Source organism: Pezoporus wallicus, unplaced genomic scaffold (genome assembly GCF_028554395.1).
Source record: "Pezoporus wallicus isolate ANWC-B61680 ecotype Strahan unplaced genomic scaffold, APGP_CSIRO_Pwel_v1 scaffold_3294, whole genome shotgun sequence".
Lineage (NCBI taxonomy): Eukaryota > Metazoa > Chordata > Aves > Psittaciformes > Psittacidae > Pezoporus > Pezoporus wallicus.
The window spans coordinates 8,234,062-8,255,830 of record NW_026635478.1 but is presented as its reverse complement, the minus strand read 5'-3'; the positions used below and the strand labels follow the sequence as shown (position 1 = coordinate 8,255,830).

At 37.3% G+C, this 21,769-nt stretch overlaps 1 protein-coding gene across 2 annotated transcripts in view; it reads right to left on the bottom strand.

The window, feature by feature from the left end:
- Nucleotides 1–21,638, bottom strand: part of SMC1B (structural maintenance of chromosomes 1B) — a 33,841-nt gene extending 12,203 nt beyond the window's left edge. For both annotated transcript variants that reach the window (XM_057426899.1, XM_057426907.1), the window contains exons 1-15: nucleotides 21,424–21,638; nucleotides 19,594–19,782; nucleotides 18,952–19,064; nucleotides 17,753–17,956; nucleotides 17,159–17,397; nucleotides 16,425–16,680; nucleotides 14,905–15,045; nucleotides 12,566–12,648; nucleotides 11,360–11,567; nucleotides 8,670–8,855; nucleotides 6,524–6,703; nucleotides 5,352–5,498; nucleotides 4,605–4,742; nucleotides 3,992–4,108; nucleotides 1,634–1,740 (exon numbers count right to left, since the gene is read on the bottom strand). In XM_057426899.1, the coding sequence (XP_057282882.1) occupies nucleotides 1,634–1,740; nucleotides 3,992–4,108; nucleotides 4,605–4,742; nucleotides 5,352–5,498; nucleotides 6,524–6,703; nucleotides 8,670–8,855; nucleotides 11,360–11,567; nucleotides 12,566–12,648; nucleotides 14,905–15,045; nucleotides 16,425–16,680; nucleotides 17,159–17,397; nucleotides 17,753–17,956; nucleotides 18,952–19,064; nucleotides 19,594–19,782; nucleotides 21,424–21,532 (2,417 nt within the window). In that variant the 5' untranslated portion in view covers nucleotides 21,533–21,638. The remainder of the gene's footprint in view (nucleotides 1–1,633; nucleotides 1,741–3,991; nucleotides 4,109–4,604; nucleotides 4,743–5,351; nucleotides 5,499–6,523; nucleotides 6,704–8,669; nucleotides 8,856–11,359; nucleotides 11,568–12,565; nucleotides 12,649–14,904; nucleotides 15,046–16,424; nucleotides 16,681–17,158; nucleotides 17,398–17,752; nucleotides 17,957–18,951; nucleotides 19,065–19,593; nucleotides 19,783–21,423) is intronic.
- Nucleotides 21,639–21,769: the final 131 nt, after the last annotated feature.

Here is a 21,769-nt window from a genome sequence, read left to right as displayed (position 1 = left end):
ACACTAAAAGTTCAAGTATCTCAGCATGAATGATATACCTGTAAATAATGTAGATATGAACTGGGCAAAAGCTACACTGATGCTGCGTATTTACCCAATGCCTGTGCTCCCTGTTCAGCCACTGCAAGCTTCCTGGTCAGCTGGCATGTATGTTTATCTGAGTATTGGAAAAAAACTATCTCAAGTTAATAGATGGCAATTAAGAAGCATGAGACCAGAGTTTTTCAAGCCATGTTGAGCCTTGCTTGTTATCTCTCAATGGAGATCTGTATTTGCTTATAGGGGTACAACAGCAGAAACTTCTTCATGTCTTGCTATGAGAAAGGACTGAAGGAAGCAGCTATTTACAGAAGGGTCTTCTCTCAGCTGTTACTGTCTGCCTCTGAGCTTACCAAATGATTAACTACTGGTGCTGCATCTGCTGTTCAAGCAAAAGGGTTGGCCCAAAACCAGCTCCAGGCTCTTTAAACCTGGACAAGAAGGCAACACCATAGCAGAGGCTTACAGGTCTAATGTTGGCAAGGTAGGGCAGCAGCAAGGCCAATGCAGCATAGCATAAGGGCATGTAGTGATAGAACAAGGAGAATAGTTTTAAACTGAAAGAGGGTAGACTTAGATTAGACATTAGGAAAAAATTCTTCACTGTGAGAGTGGTGAGACACTGGCACAGGTTGCCCAGAAAAGCTGTGGCTGCCCTATCCCTGGCTGAATGGGGCTTTGAGCAACTTACTCTAAAGGAAGTTGTCCCTGCCCATGGCAGACAGGTTGAAACTAGATGAACTTGAAGGTCCCTTCCAACCCAAAGCACTCTGTCTAAGACAAGGCCATGCAAAATTTTCCTCTTTTCACTGTTCTATTACTAGCTTCATACACTTCACCAGACTTCAGTTCTTGCAAACATAAGTAAATGACCAAATCACTTCAGCCAGCAGGTGCTTTAACTGGAACTAAACGTACTGCATTACTACCTCACTGCAGCCCTAACCAAACACATGTTTGGACTACTTTCTGAAAACCAGTCAGTGAATCTCTTAGCAGCTGAAGAGATAGCTGAAAAGAAAATGGAGTTCAGTACTACCCATTATACTAGTCATGTTGAAAAGGCGTATTTCCTATAAATGACACCTGTAGTACAAAGAAATAGTTCATTTTAACGTTCTCATTCTTTAAATTTGTTGGCCTGTGACATATGCCTGTCAGAGGGGAACACCAGTTGAGGTTGCCTGTGAGAAAATATCCTAATTTCCTTAATAGTATATTCTTCTACCAAATCACTTCATCTCACACCCAGCTCTCCTTTAAGCTTTTTAATATACAAGTGAGCCTCAACACCATCCTTTTCTATGCCATTTTTCTATGTGGATTTTATTAAAATACTTTTTGCTTTATTTTCCTACAACAGGGTTACCAAAATAGCAAATGTTACCTTTCCAGGTTGTTGCAAACTATCACTGACTTTAACTGTCAGATAAACCCAAACCATTGCAGTGCTACTGCTCACTAATCCTTGCAGTGCTAATACAACCTTTTACAATCTTTTAGGTTTTTGTGGTATTTCCTGTGATGGGGGGAATTTGCCGGTGTGCCCAATCTAATACAAATAACTTTTTAACATTTCAGTTACAGATACCACCTTTTCTTATCAATCTCCTCTTGTTGTCTCACATGTTCTTGTTCATACACACGAATATTTTCTATACCAATTTCTTCACAGAATTCCCGGAAAACAGAATCTTCAACCTTCAAACAAAAAGAAATGGAGCAAAAATTTTTCATGCTATCCTGCAACCAAACATCTAGACAATCACTTCAGTTTACTGTTTCTGTCTGTTGTTCTCCGTCCAATGAGGAAGAGAAAGCTGAATGGTATACAGGACACTAATCAGATACATCAGGTTTCTCAGTGTAGCTCGGTTCTATGTTCCAGTCCTTTCAAGTGATTCATAAATGTTAATTACTATGTTCCATTTATAGCAAAGCCACAGCAAAAGACCTGCTACGGAATCTCTTATTTCTTAATTATACAGCAAATACTAACAAAAGCTTCAGCCAAAACCAATCTTAAAATTTTAATGAAAGACTTCAGCAGTTAAAGAGTAGGTACAGTGTATACGGCAAGACTGAACAAAGAAACAGCAACAGCCTACAGCATTTGAAAGATAACCCAATGGACTGAACAAAATTTTAAGTTAACTTCATAGGTCAAAACCCAAGTATTATTTATATTGTTTTGATATGCAGGCAGGTTTAACCAGGTATCAAACAAGCATACAACAATCTTCAAAACAAAACAAAACAAACCCCAAAACCACAAACAACAATGACGATCAAAAAAGACACCCCCCCCCCCCCAAAAAAAAAAAAAAAAAAAAAAAGCCAAGAAAAACCAAACCCCAAACCCCCAACACCCAAAAAAGCCCCAAAACACCCCTCCTTCCTCAAAACTTCTTCCTCCTCAAACAAAACCCCAAAACCCAATGAAATAAGGAATTTCTTTACAATCATCATGCATACCACTCTCTCAGAATAGTAAGAGTGCACAGAAAATAAAGCACAGATATTGGCTGCTTCTCAAGAAAGGAATCCTCACTCTGTGCTGCTCTTTATCTACTTTTCTAGTATACACTGGCATAACAGGTCATCATCTAGACATGACATCCATAGAATTCAGAACAAAGCGCTCTAGCAGTGCCGAGAACTGTTCTCAGCTCTAGAAAGCTGACACAGAGCTCTCTTCCTAATGGCATGAGCATGCCTGATCTATTTTGCATGTGGGTTGCAGACCTGATGGATCTTCCAATTAAAAGAGATTAATAGAGGATTTCCATTAAGACACTGAATGGGACCTGCCATGACTGCAGTGAGAATGCTTTTCAGGAGGACAGTCACATATGCAAGGACTGTCTAACTGGTGGATGTACTGATTACTGAGAGATCTGCAACTCTTCTGGGTGCTTACAGAGTTTAGTGTACATACATGCTGTCACAGATCCACATCCGCCAGGAAGACTTCACAACAAAGGAAAATTACAGTTCAGTCAAGCAATCATGCTGCGTAAATATCTCTCCACAAAAAGGAGAGGTCCTGTGACTACAGTTTCTTACAAAGAATTTGGTTGTTAGGAGTCTGAGAAAGAATAAACTGGTATCAAAATTTACCCCAAAACCTAGAGAGTAATTTGCTGGGATTTAATCTACAGCTGAAGCTTGAACTTAGAGCCTGTGCCGGCTCAACAGTAAGAAGTGTAAATCATATTTATTAGCAGACCAGGAGAAGGTGGGGGAAAACCAACCAAACTTCTTGAAACTCAAAAATTTTCTCCTATGTCAAATGAAATGAAATTATAGTTTATACATTAAGCATATAAAGCTTAATTTAATAATCTAATATTCAAGAAGTACATGATTTGGGTGGTTTGTGTTTGGCACGTAACAGTCACAGAATTTTGATTTTAAGGAAACTGATTTGCAAAGCTTTGATGCATACATACTAAGATCCAACTGCACCTCTGTTCACAGTTACCTTGATAAGAAAGGCAAAGAATGTAGGAAGATTGTTGGAGTAACTTATAACCCTTTCACAGAATCACAGAATCACAGAATCAACCAGGTTGGAAAAGACCTTCAAGATCACCAAGTCCAACCACTCCCCAGCACTGCCAAGGCCACCACTAACCCATGGCACTAAAGGCCTCATTTGCAGTCTGTGAACACCTCCAGGGATGGTGATACTTGTCTCAGTTTGAGCTGCCAATGAGATCTCTCACTACCCTGGTGTTTGCTGCTACTCTGGTTGGGCAAGGGACAGCAAGGCAGGGGGGTGGGAAACAGCTGCAAACACTGCACATCAAGCTAAGCAAGTCACAAATTTTACATATACATCTTGTTTACAAAGTTAAAAGTTGCTCACTTTCTAAAAGTCAGCAGTAACAGAAGGAAGCTTCTGCAGTACAACAGCATAAGCTGTCATGACTAGGACAGGAAGCATTACCTCATCAATTTTTTTCTGAAATTCTTCTATTTTTTCTTTTCTTTGTGCTACTGCTTCCTTCAGCATATCATGCTGAGACTCAATATTTACCAGTTCACTTTCCAGTTTTGATTTCTCCTAGATAAAAAGAAAGGAAAAAGATGGTAATTTTTCTTAATAGGATGGTCAACCTTCTGGAAAATAAGCGAAGGTTCTGTTCCAGAATAACTGTATTTTTCTGATTAAAAACATTGAATACTTTCTTCTACAATGCCACTTACCCACTATTATTGCCAATCTGCATGCAACCATTACAGTTTTCATGAGCAGAAAAACAAGTTACCCAAGTATCATTTAAAGTGCGTTTTGACTTACAGACTAAATGATAAACCAATCTTATCAGAAATTCAAATTTAAAACCTAAAAGAGAACAAGCCTCACGTAAATTACTTTGTAATCTTGGTGGAGGTTTTTTGTATTTTATTAATTCCTCAGTCATAACTGCTGTATGTAGAACTTGAATACTACTTCCTTAAGTAGCTTTTTCTAATTCCTTTTATTTCACTAGTAATTACAGCTTAGGCAAAAAAATGCAATTATTAAACACAAAAATTATAAAGGCTTAGTACTATACCGTGTAGAGATTAGCAAGATGTTTCTTTTTAATAAGCTCTAATTCACTCTGTGAGTATTTAAGTCGTGTCTGCGTTCCATGGCATTGAGCATACAACTGCTTCAAGTCAGCCTCCTTACGTTTGATCTTCATTAAGTCCTAGAAAAATATTACAACATGAGAAAAAGCATTTGAAACAAACCATGACTTATTTGGAAATTACTCTTTTTCAGACTTATGCACTACGTAAAGCTAGCCTCACTGACATAGGCCCCATTCAAGGCAAATGCTGAGAACATTTGTAATATTAGATACCAATTTTGTAACAGATTTATTTCTCAGAAGAAAGCAAACATTTACAAATTCCTGAATTCTTGCTCTATCCCTCTTCCAAAATACCTCAAGTATGATAAATCATGTTACACTGACAGGTTTTGGTTTGTGCAAATATTTTTACATTGACAGCATCTAGCATCTTCTTCACTAAAAGTTTTCAGGTACTCTGAACAACAGCTTTTTTCCCTTGAAACTTTTCTCAGTGTTGTCCTGGCTCTCCATCTCTGTCATACATGAACCAACCCCCTAGGAAAGAACAGAGACCCACAGTTGATTATTATTAACTAGAAGAGGATAAACAACTATTACGTCCTGTCTGCATCTTCTAGAAGTTTTGAAAATTACCTTTTAGAAAATCATCTTCCCATAGCTGAATTAAATGATTTAAATCCTTTATGCTTTTTGCAGTTAAGTGCTTTTTAAGAGACCTACCTTTAGCTCATTAATCAAGCTATCTCTTCTTTCTTTCATTGTATTAATTTCTTTATCATCCCAATATCTAGCTTTAAATCTTAAATCACTTGATCCTCCAGAAATCACTCCAGACTTCAAGAATAAAGTTCCATCAAGAGCCACTGTCTGGAAGACAAAAGAAAAATAAAATTAAAATCAAATACATCTGAATACAAAGCAGCCAAAACATGCCATGAACTAGTGCCCCAGATAGGGTGGTTAAGCAAGCATCAACCACATTTTAGTGGGACTCCAACATTCTTTCCTGTTCCAAACCTGCTAACATGAGATACATGAAGCTACAAAAAAAATCCATTGTTTCTTGGCACTAGTCACATTTTGGTGTTACTGCTACTAATCAGAAAAGGAAATTAAATGGTATAACTTCATTTTATTTAGGAAATTAATATGAGACATTTGTGTATACAGTGACAACTTCGAAGGCTATGTCTGGCTTAGTAGAGTAAAAAAATCAATGTGATAATGGAGTAGAGGAAAGCAGCTCATCTGTAAACAGAAAGGAGAAATTTTAGTAAAGAACATAGGTGGTTTTGTGACTTGATTCCAAGTAAAAATGATTTCACAGTCACCTTTGACTTAAGACTGTTGTAATGAAGATTTTAAAAGGTTTACCAAGTGCATAAAAGGTTTCTACAGACTACCTACAGCAACAGAGATAAGCGTAAGAAGAAAGAAGTGCAGGAAAAATCAGAGAAGCTTCAGCCCACACAACACAGTCTGCATTTACAACTAATACATTCTGTCAAAGATTTTAAATAATTTTTGAAAGAGTTCCTTCATAAAAAAGCTAGTAAGATTGTTTGTATTGTTAAATCAGACAGTTTAAAGAACAGAATTACTCCTCCTTCTCCTCCTTTTCACCCCGAGGACCATACCAAGAAACGTATTTGGACACTATCTAATTTGCCTCCTTTTCCCAGGAAATCACTAAAACCTACTATCATACAGAGGAAAACATAACCATGTGAAATATCTGGGGGGGGGGGGGGGGGCTTATTTATGTGGGAATAGACTAGACAGCATAGTATAATTCTGCAATACTTTGTGGGATGTTTATAGAAGAATTATTTAAATGGCATCAAATACATAACTGCAGTGAAAAACATATGAAACAAAATTCAGCTTCTTACTTTCAACCTCACTGGTCCATCAAATGCTATTTGTTTTGCTTCTTTAACTGTTTCACAGACCAAGCCATTCCCACTCACAAACTGAATCACTTTTTTCAGTGGAGCAAATGGAGTCTGTACAACATCCACCATCATTTTAGCTCCTTTTATCTCTCTTAACTTTTCGTTGATTGGTTTAACCTGTAAAGCAAGTAAGCAATATTTAGATAGACAACTATAACAATGTTGTTATAGCAAAGCATGTCCAAATCTGAGTGGTCTAGGGACAGGATGTACAGATCAATAGAATGTGGTTCTGTAAAACTAGATACAGATCTTGTTTTCATATTCTATGTATACTGTAGTCCTTAAATCTGTAAAACTTATTTTGCTGTGCATGAAATGCAAGTACATGTAGAATGGAAAATAAACAATATGAGTTAAAACATTTGTGAGATAACAGCTGGAACGCACAGAGCTCTGCCTGGGGAAAGATGATGAACTGAGAGCTCATAGGTGATGACTGAAGAAACACCTGGTAAAAATTGTAGTGAGTGTCTGCTACAGGTTGCCTATCAGGATCATAGGATCAGATTGGTTTGGATTAGAGAGGACCTTCAAGATCATCTAGTTCCACCCTCCCTGCCACAGGCAGGGACACCTTCCATTTGACCAGGCTGCTCAACGCCCCATTCAGCCTGGCTCTGAACACTGCCAGGGATGGGGCAACCTGTGCCAGTGTCTCACCACCCTCAGAGCGAAGAATCTTTTTCTTAATAGGTAATGCAAATCTCCCCTCTGTCAGTTTAAAGCCATTCCCCTTTGTCCTGTCGCTACATGCCCTTGCAAAAAGTCCCTCTCCAGATTTCTTCTAGGCCTCCTTTAGGCACTGAAAGCTGTTCTAAGGTCTCCCCAGAGCCTTCTCTTCTCCAGGCTGAGTAAGCCCAACTCTTTCAGCCTGTCTTCACAGGAGAGGTGCTAAAGCATTCAGGTCCTCTTTGTGGCCCTCCTCTGGACTCTCTCCAACAGCTCCACATCCTTCTTATGTTAAGGTACCCATAGCTGGACACAGGACTGCAGGTGGGGTCTCAGAAGTGAGGTGTAGAATCACCTCCCTCGATCTGCTGGCCACACTCCTCTTCCTGCAGCCCGACATAAAGTTGGTTTCTGGGCTGCAAGCACACACTGCAAGCTGATGTTTTTTGTTAGCCAACACCCCCAAGTCCTTCTTCTCAATCCAGTCCCTGCCCAGCCTGTTATTTGTGCTTGGAATGAGTAGAGTGGATGAGGCCTACAGGCAGTCAGAAGCAGTGTCATATCTGGTATCTAAAGAAACATATTAGTATTCCTCAGTTGCATGGCTACTCAATAGTCTTTGAATGATCATAGCAAGTGAAATAGGTGCCTAAGGAGCGGAAAATTTAAGTGTCACTTCTGTGTTCAAAAAGGGGCAAGAAAGAGGACCCAAGGGACTACAGGATAGTCAGTCTTACCGTGATTCCTGGGAAGATGATAGAGCATCTAACCCTAGAAACCATTTCCAGGAACATAACAAAAGTCTTGGAGGACTATTCAGCATGGATTCACCAAGTTGGTTATGTGTGACCAACCTGATGGCCTTCTATGAAATGACTGGCCTGGCAGATGAGGGGAGAGCAGCAGATACTGTCTACCTAAACTTCAGGAAGTCTTCCAGCACCGTCTCCTGCATGATCGTCATAGGGAAGCTGACGGAATATGAACTGGCTGACAAACAGTGTGGTGGACTGAAAACTGGCTTGGACAGACAGATCCACAGGGTGGTAATTGGTGGCATAAAGTCCAGTTGGAGGCCAGTAACTTGCCACATCAGAACTAGGACCAATCCTGTTTAACATCTTTACTATCTGAATGATGATGGAGAACCACATTTGGGCAAGTTTGCTGATGGCAAAAAACTAGAGGGAATAGCTTACACACTAGGGGCTCATGCAGCCACCCAGAGGGACCTCAGTAGGCTGGAGAAATGGGTCAACAGAAACCTCATGAAGTTCACCTCCTAAGTGCTTTCCCCTAACAGTTAAGACTATTTTAGTTATGCTTAAATGAGCCAAGATAAAGATTTACAAGTGTATTAACTTGCTCATGACAGAAGAAAAAAAAAAATAATCAAAAAAAAAGTACTTACATCGAGGTAATCCAGAGCAAGAAAAGTTTCAGGTTCAGCTCGTTCTTGTTTTAGGAAGCGAATGCAATCTTTTGCTGTTTTTTCAGTGGCAACAACAATAGCAGTCATATATTTGCCAAATACCTTGGTAACAGCAAGTTGGTACTTTTTATGAATAGGATGACACAGGTCAATCAGTCTTCCAAACTGAAGATAAAAATACAGAGAAATATTAGTATGCTACTTTAGATATCAAATAATATTTCTGCATGCAAGATGCTGAAGTATTAAGAGGAAAATGTCACATATCTATGAGCTGCACTCTCCTACAATAGCTGCACATCAGAAAAAACAAATTGTAGTAGTCATCTATCCAAACTGCAAAGTATGCCTTCAAATCTGAAGGGAGGGTTTTAACTTTTTTCCTCAAGATTAACGTTACGCACCTCAATGTTTTACTCAACTTAGCACACAAAAGCATGACAGTGACAACAGCGAAGTCGGCCAAGTTTCTTTTCTGGAGAGGAAGAGAAGTATCTAACAGACACTAAGATCTTTGAATGACAATAAGGTCTTAAATAAATAGAACTATTAGCTGGAAAATGGTAGCAACAGAGACACTGTTCCAGTTTTAACCCAAAAAAGCATCTTCTTTCTTTAGTAGCATGAAAAGAATAAGAATTGCTTTTCTTTTACTGCATAGTCCAAAGTATCAAACCTGTTTTGCCATATATTGATATACCACCACCACAGATAAAACGACTTGGTTCTTTGCTATACATGCTCTCACTGAAGGTGTTTTGTTCCATTTCTGTAATTATAGGTATAGTTGAACTTTCCCTGAATAATTAAAGGTATATTCTGAACATTTTAACATATAAATTTGATTTTTAAGACATTCAAAACTATACAGAGGATCTATATACTTTCAGACACAGGCATTTAAATCCAGCTGGAATGCCATATTTACATGAAAACATCTGCCTGAGCTGCAGATAGAAACATCCAAGTAGATGGGCTGACAGCCCAACTGAATCTGTAACAATCACAACCTTACAATTAAAACTACCAATGTAGGAATGCCATTCTGAAACTTAAATTGTAAAAAAAAGTAATCCGCTACAAAAGTCACTTTGTTCATCAGAAAAATCCATGAAAATGCACGTCACTCATACATGTGGAATCCCAGAAACGGCTGTTTCAGTACCTGGATCGTTCACCAACCATTACAAGATTATTTTATCAGAACGGAAGCTTTAAGATGGACATAAAATCTAGGTATTTTAAAGCAGTATGCCATTTTTCACCAATGAAATCCAGAAGACAGACACCAAGATTTCCTCCAGTTCTGCCTGAGTATTTAGTTCAGTAAACCTGAGCCTAAGGAGCAGCTCACAAGACATCATCACTTTATATGCTGGTGTTGGGAAAACTATTGCAGGAACAAGGGTAATTGAAGCAAGTATTGTTTAGACTTTCTCTAATCAGATAGATTATATAACCAATTTTACTCATCTATTTTTTACATATTAGAAGCCATCATATCTGTAAGTACTTTTAAATTTGCAGCTCCTGAAGGAAAAATAAGAAAACATCCTAAATACCAGCTGTCCTTCAAGCCAGCAAGGTATTACCAATCTGATCCAGCTCTTTTCAGATAGGGTACAATACAAAAAGCGAGCAAAAAGACACATATCAAAATCATATTTTTTTTTAACATCTCATTAACATGGATTAAAAGGTTCTGAAGAACAGCTGAAAAGTTTTGTTGTTCTTCACTCCTTGGTCTTTTGTAAAACCTCAGAATCTGGTTTCTGATCCTGTTGTTTTTTCAAGAGGTTAAGGATTTGCTTTTCAGCTCTGTAAAGAAGTGGATCAGACTGCTGACACCTTGCTGGCTTAAAGGAGAGCTGGTGTTCAGAATATTCTCTTTCATTTTCATTTATGTTCTTATGGCAGCACTAGGAAGCAAATATGTAACCTTTAAAACGAGAAGAGGGGGGACCTTCCCAGCTTGTACAGCTCAACTACATATATCAGAAAGGATTGATTATACTGACATACTCAGAGACCAACTATTCAATTGATTCATTAAAAAATTCTTATTTAGGATCGCTGCCTACATTGGAGAAAATACTTTTTTAAGCGTCAATAAAAAGGTATAAATATGCCTCACAATCAGTGTCTGCTCATGATTCACAAAATCAATACACAGAACACTTTATGGCATTACTAAGGACTAATTTAAGTAAAATATGGTAACTGATAAGCAAAGACAGACCATTTGGTAAAATAAAAATTTCATGCACCTATGCAACATTGTCCTTTGGAAGAAGCATTCCTTATAGAATAAATGGTCTCTCAGATAACCCTCCCATTCATTTGTTCAAAATAAGTCAGTCAAAAATATGTGTGAAGACAGAACAATATAAAACCAGAAAGAAAAAGGAAACAAATGGCACAAAAATCACACAAGAGATCAAAATTATTCTTTGATGAAATCAGTAATATATTCTGGTAATTGTGAAAAATAATGACAGTTTATGGTGCTATTCTTTCAGCAATACTATTTCACCAAGTACACCTAACAAGCATAAAGTTTAAAAGAATATTCAAGACAGTCTCATTTACTCTAGCTGCTTATTCAGTCTAAGGTAGAACTCTCAAATCTTGCTTCTAAAATAAGGCTTTAAATGAGGCCATTCAATTACCACAGAATCCGGATATAGTCTTTTGAGACTTTCCAGGATCTCTGCTCTCATTTGCTGACGCCTTCCTTCATGGTAATCCATTCTGGCATTCTGCAGCTCACCAACTATTTTGTTCAATTCTTCATTCACTTCAGCCATTCGTATTGTTGCATTTTCGATTTCCTTAGTTAGTACTTCCTCTTGCTGCTTTTTTTCTGCTAATGATTCACTTCGAAAGGAAGCAAAAAAAGGAAAACAATTTACTATTTCATTTATACAAGCTTTTATGTTATGAAAGTAAAGGCATTCTATGGTCACAAACTACAAAAATCATTAAAAACCTGAAGTATCTGTATGAAGTTACTTATACAAGTTGCATTCTGAAGTATAAGCTATTTTTAAGGTTTCAAAATTGAGTTCAAGTGAGAGGTTTTGCCTGTGTAATATACAACCGTATCATTTTACCCTGCATCAATAAAAGGTCTGGTATTGGAAAAACTAGAAGGATTGAGAATTCTCATGCAAAATTATTACTCACCTTACACACTTGCCAAAATCACTAAGACTTTACTGCACTCTACTACAAGTACTTAATTAAAATAATTTTTACATCACACCAATCACAGTGGGTCTGCTGCTCTGAGTCCATGACAGAACTTTGTTCAGTACACAGACAGCATTAAGCCAAAGCACACATTCCAGATGCACAGAAAAAGATTGGCTGGGGGAAAAAAAAAATAAATAATCTCTGCAGATCACCTACTCTGACCTCCTGCACAAAACACAGGCTACCATCAAAAGTCACCAGGTTGCTCAGACAGTAAAAATCAAGTCAAAGGCAAGACCCAGGAACGGAGACCTGAGCTGCTAATATGCAACATAAATATTAATGCTTTCCAGAGCAGCACCACTGCAGTGTTACTCTGCCCTCTTACTCAAAATTTGTAAACAAATAGCCCCACAGTGATGCAATTTACACACCTACAAGAAATTTGAAGCAATTATAAAAACTAGTTTCAAACAAAATATGGATAAGGCATCAGACCTCCTGCTTTATTTTAACAGGAAAAGTAACTGAAATATTAATCAGAACTACGATGAATTCTCATTTGGATTAAAATTTTAAAGCACAGAAAAGAATTAAGAAATAATAAGAAACCTGTTATGTCAATCTGAGAATATGTAATATGCCAGAATTCTAATTAGCTTTTCATTTTTTAAACATACGTGCATATCTTGGCATATTCTTCCAACTTCTCTATCCGTTTTTTATGCTCTTCTACCTGTTCCACAGTCTGGTTTATGTTTTCCTATGCAATCACAAACAGATGTGTTAAAAACAAACCAGAGGAAAATGACAGTTTTACAGCAAGGCAAAACTGTGAACTCAGAACAAATACTGAGACAGTTTTTTTTCTCACTTGTTCGTATTTCATGCTGAAGCAGTAACACCTCTTTTCAACAGTAAATGCCATATTGCACTATGAATAATTATTTTCTCAATGTCGTTGGATTTTTCATGTTTGGCTACAGTTCAGAGAAAGTCTCTTCAGCACAAAGAATCATGACAGAATCAAATAAAACAACTTTAAACATACTGTTAGTAAATTACAGGTGTTAAAAAAAAGAAAGGTACTTTTCTTGGCACAAGATTAACAGAAGCTTCTTCCTAAGGACACATTAAAAATTTGACGTAGAGGTTCCAACCTGATACAACAGCACTGTACTAAAATACTAAGAATGAAACAAGTATTCTCAGTTACTCAAATTGAATAAAAATACATTAACTAAAGCATGTAAAAGAAAAAAAATAGTTACCTACACATTTTAATAAGCCTTAATTCTGAAATCCTTGTGACATTTGGAGAGTCCATAGCCTCTTTGTGTACCCACTTCAATGTTTGACTGCCCTCAATATGAAATAGTTTACCGTATAGCTATTCAGAATTCTAAGCTGTGCCTGTTGTCCCCCATCTTATCACTATAGGTACCACTCTAGTAAGAGCGTGACACTCTCTTATTCATACCCTCCCATTAAGTAGCTGCAGACAGTAATAAGGTCTCCCTTTCACCTTTTCTTCTCCAGGTGAAACAGAACCAGTTCTCTCAGCCTCTATTTATAAGCCAGGTGCTCCAGCCCCAGCCAGCTTGGGGGCTCTCTGCCAGACTCAATCCAGAACGTCATTATCCTTCCTGTACTGGGGAGCCCCCAGTCGGACTGAGCATGTTAGATGTGGTCACACATACTGCATTGTGAGGAGTGATCACCAAGTGCCAGTAGTACAGATAATTAATGTCAACTCTGAATGGTCAGGCATGCATTTTATGAACTCTCAATTATTCCTTGTTTCCTTCTCAACACGGATTTGCCAAGTTTTAGACACACAAGCAATAGAGTTTATTTCACTTCTAGATACTAATCAGGTTTTCCTGCTAAGTAGTACTTCAAAAAGTAGAATTTTATCAAGATAAAAAGGATGTACAATCATTAACTTAGATATCATGGCAAGAATGACTTTACATCCTCACAGATACACAGTAAAATATAGACTTTTCCATACAAACAAGTTTATATCTACAAGAATGAGGTGTTAGAAACTCTCAGAAATTATAAAGTCTCATCTGATGGATTTGTAAATTTTCTCAACATAAAGAGACTCCTCTAAACCTTGACTCTACAATTAAACATGTTCCTCTCTGACTTCTTAGTAGATGACAAAACTGCAAAGTTAGCACAGTCTGGAGGGGAAAAAAAAAAAAGGTGGGGGAGAGGGGGAAGAAAGAACCCCCAGAACCCTGAATATGGCAGAGTTTTCAGCAAAAGGCAGATTATCAACTGAGTTTCTATCCTTTTCAGCAAAAGGCAGATTATCAACTGAGTTTCTATCCTTTCTACTTCTATCAGAAGCCCCATGCAAAGTTGAACTATGAGTTGGGAAATAATTTTTTTCTAAGAAGAGAACTTCAGGCATGGTGACCAAGTCACAGTCAAAAATGTAGGTATTTTATTGTCACGTGTGGATCTGCAATGATAAAAGAAATCAGAGACAAAATGACAGCAATGATATGTGTTCACACCAAAAACCCTGCCTCTGAAGGGCAACAGAGGAGTGGACAAGAAGGAGGTTTTTCCAAGTACAACACACTGGTATGCACAACTGACCTTAAAAACATTTCCATCAAAAAGGCAGCTGTGATCAAAATACGCATCTAAATGGTGTGAGTATCATACAGAGGTCCAACAGTGGCAGAGCGTCTCAAAAAATATACTTACAAAACCAGGAACTGATTAGAGTCAAGCATATATTCTGCATAACTATATGAGATTAGAGACAAAGCTTTCAAAACAAAATCCTCAGTGCAGACTCACACAGCCATTCTGAGAACAAATTTAGAAGCCATTTTGCTAAGCCTGTTGCAACATGAAAACTAAACTGACATTTGCAATGTAACTCCTTCACTGAGGATGTGTTCATGACAAAGCATTTATACAGACATTTATACCAGAGGGAAAGGTAGAGAAACATTTTTCTCCTTAACACATAATTTTAACTTGATGCAAATACCTCAACTTCTTTTTTCTTCCTCCAATTAAGTTTCAGCCTTTCTTCATCTGCTTTTTGCTCCCAACGAAGCTTTTCCAGCTGCTGGTTTAGCGTAGCTACTTTCTTTCTTACTATTTCCTTTAGCTCTTTGTAACGCTCCAACTGGACAAACAGAATAAACAAATAAATTCATTCCACTGAAAGTGGGAAGGTTCAAGTTCAGTTATACTCTCAATTAATAACTGCCTCCTTTATCATAATTAAGAGTATGAAAACCACCCAATTCTCCAGAAAACCTATCTACTAATTGTGTTATAAAAAGTTATACTTTATGAGAGATTCAATACAAAACTTGCACTTAATAGTTCTTGCCTACAGTCTTGTTTTAGGCTTCTAATGACTTATTTTTCAGGGAAGTTTATATTTTACAATACTTCACAGTAAATCTTAAGACTAACACCAAGTTTCTGCACAACCCAAAATCAGTGCAAATTTGCTGTTTGGTATTATAAATACCAATTTTCATGTTGTATCTATCTATCTGTATATATACTTTTTTCTTTTAAGGTAACCATAAATAGTTTAAACAATCCTGCAAAGATATTTCTAGATGACCAAATGTCTCTAAAGTTCAAAGTGAGAAGACTAACAAACTAAAACAACCCTGTTGGGTTCTCCCTTGATTGATCAGAAACAATCTTAAGGAAGAGGCAGTGGAGAAAAGCTAGCACTCAGTTTTAAAAGTGTTTCTGGCCACATGGTTGCAAAAATAGCTTTTTCAAACATGAATGTAGGGCAAAGTGATGCAGTCCTTTTCTTCTAAAGTAACTTAAAATAGCTCACTTCCAGATTCTAACCCAGAGTAGATGCTACGCACACTACAAAGTCTTGTTTACAATTTCAGTGTCTTCTTTTTCCCTAATTGAAGGCGTATTTCTGTACCCCAGATGACAAGCCATTACTCAAATATTACATCAAATATTACTCTGAAGAAGGGGAAAACAAACCAGACCAAACAACCTAACCATGGATAACCACATGTAGCTACAACCCAAATATACAGATGACAGTTCCCGCGTACAACCCTTCTGAAATTTCCATCAAACCCTTCTCAACTTCCTGTTCACCAAGAATTCACTACTTCACTATTCATACAATATGGTATCTTCTCACATTGTTTAGCAGACATTCTTCGCACCCTAGGAGAGGTGCTTATCATTTGCAATCTCACAATGGTGAATTTCTAAATATCTATGCATCTTAGATTTACTTCCCAGAAGTGTTCCAGATTTGGAACTTCTGTGAGATCTGACTTCGCCCCCAAAAGGGGACAGCCCACTCCCCTAACAGGCTGCATCATCATTTCTCTTCTGCTGATGAAACAGTCCCTAAATAAAAGTTGTAATTTTCTTTTTGTTTGAGCTTAACAACAAAAGGATCATTAGAAATTACAGGTTACTGGTCAAACAACAGTTTCTCTGTCTTAAGTAGAGATTTTTGAGCTTCACTAGTAAACAGCACTTTTTGGTTTCCCAATTCACCTGACTTTCTCCTAGCTCAGTATCTGCTGCTCTCTGCAATATTTCTTCAGCTTTCTTCTCAAATGTTCTCCATGCCTTCTCAATATCATTTAATTCTGTCTCTAGTTCTTTTATGTTCTGCTTTTCCTTATCACAGGATTTCTCCTTGTCCCTTAGCAATTTTTTTGACATTTCTACTTTCTTGATTTGGTAGGAAGTGTTTTCCTTTGCTTTTATATAGAGGGGTCTCTGCTGAATCAGCGATGCTTCCAGAGTCCTAAAAAACCAAACAAACAACAAAACCAACAACCAAACCACAAAACCAGAATTAAAAAAAAACAGTTAACTACCACAAACCACATCCAAACCAACAAAAGCGCAACAAAAAAGAAATGGAATAACCCCCTTCCAACCACACATACAAACAAATTATCAGTTGTCACTGCAGTCATATACCCACAGTTGATTTTTTTTCAATATCCACTGAAAATAGAAATTTAATGAAATAAAACCTTCTAAAAATTCAATAGAAAACAAGTATTTATATGATGACATTACTGACAACCTGGGCATGGTGGTGGAATTAAAAAATTAAATCACTGTCTAGATATTACTTTAGTAAACTGCTACAAACTGAATTCCATAACATGGGATATCACCCAACTGCTGTAACAGGAAATGCATGCTTGTCAAACAATTCCCACTGCAAATTATGCTTTAGCTCAACTGTCAAAGAATGTGATCAGAAAACCTACTTCAGTTCTCTTTCCATGTTCTGCTGGTCTCTGTTTAGTACACCAAGCATTTTCTTCTTGGCTCTAAATGCATCCTCTGCTGTAGAAAGAGACTCTTTTTTGAGACTAGCCTCCATGCTCTTTTCATGCAAACTCTTTTTCAGAAAGTAAATGTTTTTTTCATTGTGATAAAGCCTGAAAAGCTGCAACTCTATCTTTTCTTCGTCCAGTTCCTTGATAAGTGTCTGATAATGCTCTGCCTACCAACATAAAAATTTTATTTGCGGTTTATAAATAGGATTTTTAATCATTAGCAGTTTAATTTCGAGTCCAAAGTAATATAAGATGATGTACCAGTAACTGTATTCCACTAATGTGCACTAATCATAAAAATTACGTAAGTGAACTTAATTAGACTGGAAAACCTACACTTTCATTTACTTCATATTTTATATTAATTATATTACCGGACCCTTTCATACTTATTATACCATACCGAAACAAATACTAGCTGAAAAACAACACAAGATTTTTGTTTTTAAGAAAACCTATATTTACGTTCATAAAAAGATGTAAAATCCAATAACATGTAAAAAGGGAACAACTTTGAGCTACCTCCTGTTTCTCTATCTTTGCTTGCTTGCGTTCTGCTGCAATGCTTTTCTTCTTGTTGTAATTAAACTGTGCATCCTCTTCTGCTTGCTGCATTTTTTTCTTTTTTCGTTCATAGTCTTCAGCATATTCCCATGAATTACTGATCTGTTCAAAAAGTTGAGTTCTCTCCCGCGGCTTCTTCATCGCAATCGATTCTACTGTTCCCTAAAACCAAATTGAAAAAAAAAAAAAAAAAAAGCAGCATTGTTTAAAACTAAATGTTTTACAATGTCACTAGAAGTCTTAGAAGAGACGCTTTAGAAGGTCTATGAAAAACACCTTCAAACTAAATCAACCTAACATATGAATATGCAGAACGACAAGATTAAATCTTCTTAGACTCTTTCAAAGAACTGGATCTCATTTTAAATGAAAAATTAACTAACACCCTCCCAGTATTTCAAAAGCCAGCTGAAATTAATGCACTACAAGATTACATAACTGTCAAAGTTATAGCACAGATTTCCCCATGCATGAGCTACTCAAATCTTCACTGATCTGAAGGAGTTACTATTTTCAATGAAGTACAGGAAATAGGGTTTGTGACTTTTTTCTGTTTCTACAGTGGGCAAATGCCCTCATTATAAAAACCATTCTCACAGTAGGAATCCATATAGAGGGTTTCTGTAAAAGCAAAAAAACTCAGTTCTTCCTTGGGAATTTTCCTCAGCAACTATAAGGAAGACAATCATGTGAAATATATTAATTTAAAGTATATGGCATTTCTGACATATATTGTTAAATACTTGTGAACTAACCCAGCAGGATTTTCAATCCTTACAAAAATTACTATAAATTTTCATTATCTTAACTAACAGGAGTGGTTTAAGATACAATTATCTTTTCTTATTTATAATACTCTGAAAATTTAATATACTAAACATTTATAAATAGAGCACCACATTTTCTTATGTAGTCTCGATAACATAAGTACTTAATTTCTTCCAGACTGGCTTCTTTCTTACCAGTGTGCTCATGTACACACAAACCCCCATTATTTCCATTTTGTAGTCATGTAATCTTGGCCAAGGTCAGGAAAAAATGTATTGGCTTGAAATTATCTAAGGCTGCCCTCTTTTCTGTCAAAGAGGTAACTAGGTATTCCTATGAAATAATCTTGGAAGATCTTCTTTTCTTTACAAAGTACCTTAAATGCTTACCTGGAAAATCAGGCAATTCCTAGCTTTGACAAGTATGCCTATTTTTTCAAGTTCAGATATGTAAGCAGATCGGCTGATAGACTTATTATTGAAAAGAAATTCAGAACAATTACCTAAAGATGGAAAGAAAAAAGAAATTACTAAAAAATGAATACAACATAAAATCCATAGGAAATGAAATAAACTAGTAAACAATTTAGCTATACAATTTCCTTAAAGAATAAAAGAGATTTCAGTTACTCTCTTAATCATGTCAATAAAAATTCTGGTTGCATACTTCCAAAAGGTATGAACAGATGCTTAAGTGCTTATGCCTCCAGCAAGGTGTCAGATCCCATTTTTTAGAGCCTATACCATCTACATATTTCAAGTGAGTATCAACAGATCAAAGTATGGAGCAAAGAACTTGTATTAATCACTTGTTTAATTTTTTAATTTTGCCTCAGTACGTTTTTTCAATTATAACACTTGGCTATCAAAATGCTACTGAAGGACTATAAGAAGTATCATGATACTCATGGGCTTAATCAACCCAAATACACAACAATATTAGGCATCTGAACTTCGAAGTTGAATATTCTTGGTCTCCATTTTTCATACATCAGACAAAAGAAAGTATGTGCAACAGAATCTACTACCTACCACGGATAACTCTTGAAAATGTTTTTTCTTCCCCATCTTCTTCACAATATACCATCTGCACACTAGCAGTAGAAGAAACTGGTCTTCCAACATGCGCTCCATGAATAAGTTCTCGAACACTTTTAACTCGCAAATTAGACGTCTTCTCGCATATCACAAAACTAACAGCATCCATTATGTTAGATTTACCTAAAAATAATAATAATAAAAGAAATGCTTTGACATGACAGAAATTAAAGGAGACATTTAACAATCAACTAAAAATCACATACATAAATGCAAAAGTCTTTACTAATTAATGTAATATTAATATAACACATAATAAAGAAATAATACACTGGCAGCAGATAAGCCTGTCTGTAATAAAAATAATCACAAAACTGATCTGTTGAACAAAGTTTTCTTACACAGTCATCCATCCCTAGAGGTTTTTACTTAAACTGAGCGATCAACATCGTAATCCTGATTTTCTGTTTTCCGTTATGTAATGCAGCTACTGAAGCGTGCTGCATAAACTATCACATAACAACTTTTCCAACATAACCCCAGTGTTCTAGAGAACACAAATACTTTCCCAGATCAATTCACCACAGCAACAAAGTTCTCTGATGATATTCCTTGGCAAAAAATTCTCTTCATTTAATTCTCTGTTTTCCCCCTTTAGTCTTGAGCATTTCTGCTGAGAGCTTGATTATTTTGTTACTTGATAATGTTGCTACTTGGCAACATTTTGATTTAATTCTCCAAAATGTCATAAATGGAAGCATACTAAGGGGAAAATACGTGCATAAAATACACAATTCAGGGATAGCACAACATTCATAATTTTTCACCCAGATTAATCTATGAAACGTATTTAGATTTACCAGGAAGTGTACCTGGAAAAGTATCTATAATTTTGAGACTTTCCAGTATGGAACAGTGAGGACAGGATGATAAACAATATAAGAATTCTAAATAACAGTTACATTTATAGGTCTGACTTAAGTAGGCAAGTGAAAAAACAACAGTATCTAGATACCTAACTCATAAAATAACATTTCATTAACAGACTGGAGAAAGTAAGACCAAATGCTAATCCCATTTTGGCTCTCTGTTACGACAATGTTCACCTCCTACCATACTGCTCTCTGGCAAACATAATATAAAACCCCGTAACGATCTGGAATCGCATGTAAAAACTATGGCTTTTGTGGGTTAAACTACAAAGCAGCTACCATATTACAAAGCTACTATCGCTTTCCCAGAGGCATTTACTCACATGGCAAAACCCAGCAGCACCTTTCCACTGCTACAGTTTACAACCTAAAGTATTGAAGTAAACCATCTTTAAGTGGCCTTAGTAAGTCAAACTACAATTTGGAGTGGCAAAGCCATGCGGCACTGTTTCAAAACAGCTCATTCTACAAGGGGTGAAAAGAGAAGGCAACTAAAACCTAAAATTCCTTTAATCAAGCTCCTTTAACCACTCCACCTCTGTCCCTCCATGCTGGAAAAAAATCTGTAATTGCAGTTGAAGAAGTAATGGCAGATCAAAAGCCTTCAAAATTTTGATTGGGCTGCCATCCCCTTGGGTGCATGTAAAGGGATTTTAAGCAGGCCCATGAGCTTTTACTTCTCCTTCACCAAGCCCTGCAACTCTATTCCTCAACAAGCTAGCTGTAACCACCTCCGCCATTCAGTGCAGCCATGCTGGCCCTATTCCTGTGCCTGCAGCTGAACTCCTACTGTTTCCTCCCCATGAGGCCTGTGGTAAGAGCCCCCGACTGAAACCTCAATCCTTATGGCTACACTGGAGAAACAGCCCCCCGCACAGACACACGCTGCTACCTGATCCATTTGGCCCGATAATGCAGCTGAACTTCATGAAGGGGCCGATAACCTGCTGCCCCCGCCACGACTTGAAATCCTTCATCACCAGCAGCTTGAGGTAACCCATCCCTGCAACAGCAAGTAGTGGCGAGGAGCTGAAACCCTTAGCTCCAGCACTTTTCCACACCAACCCCAAGACTTAAACACTCAACCAGTGTATTTTACTGGGGTATCTTCCGGGAGAAGGAAAACCCCCTCCGCGTGCACTCTGCCCTCAATTCCCCCATACCCCCACACGCCTCCCCTCAGCCGCCACCACCGACGCCGCGCCCCCAACGCCTCGTGCTCGCAGCCTCGAGGGGGC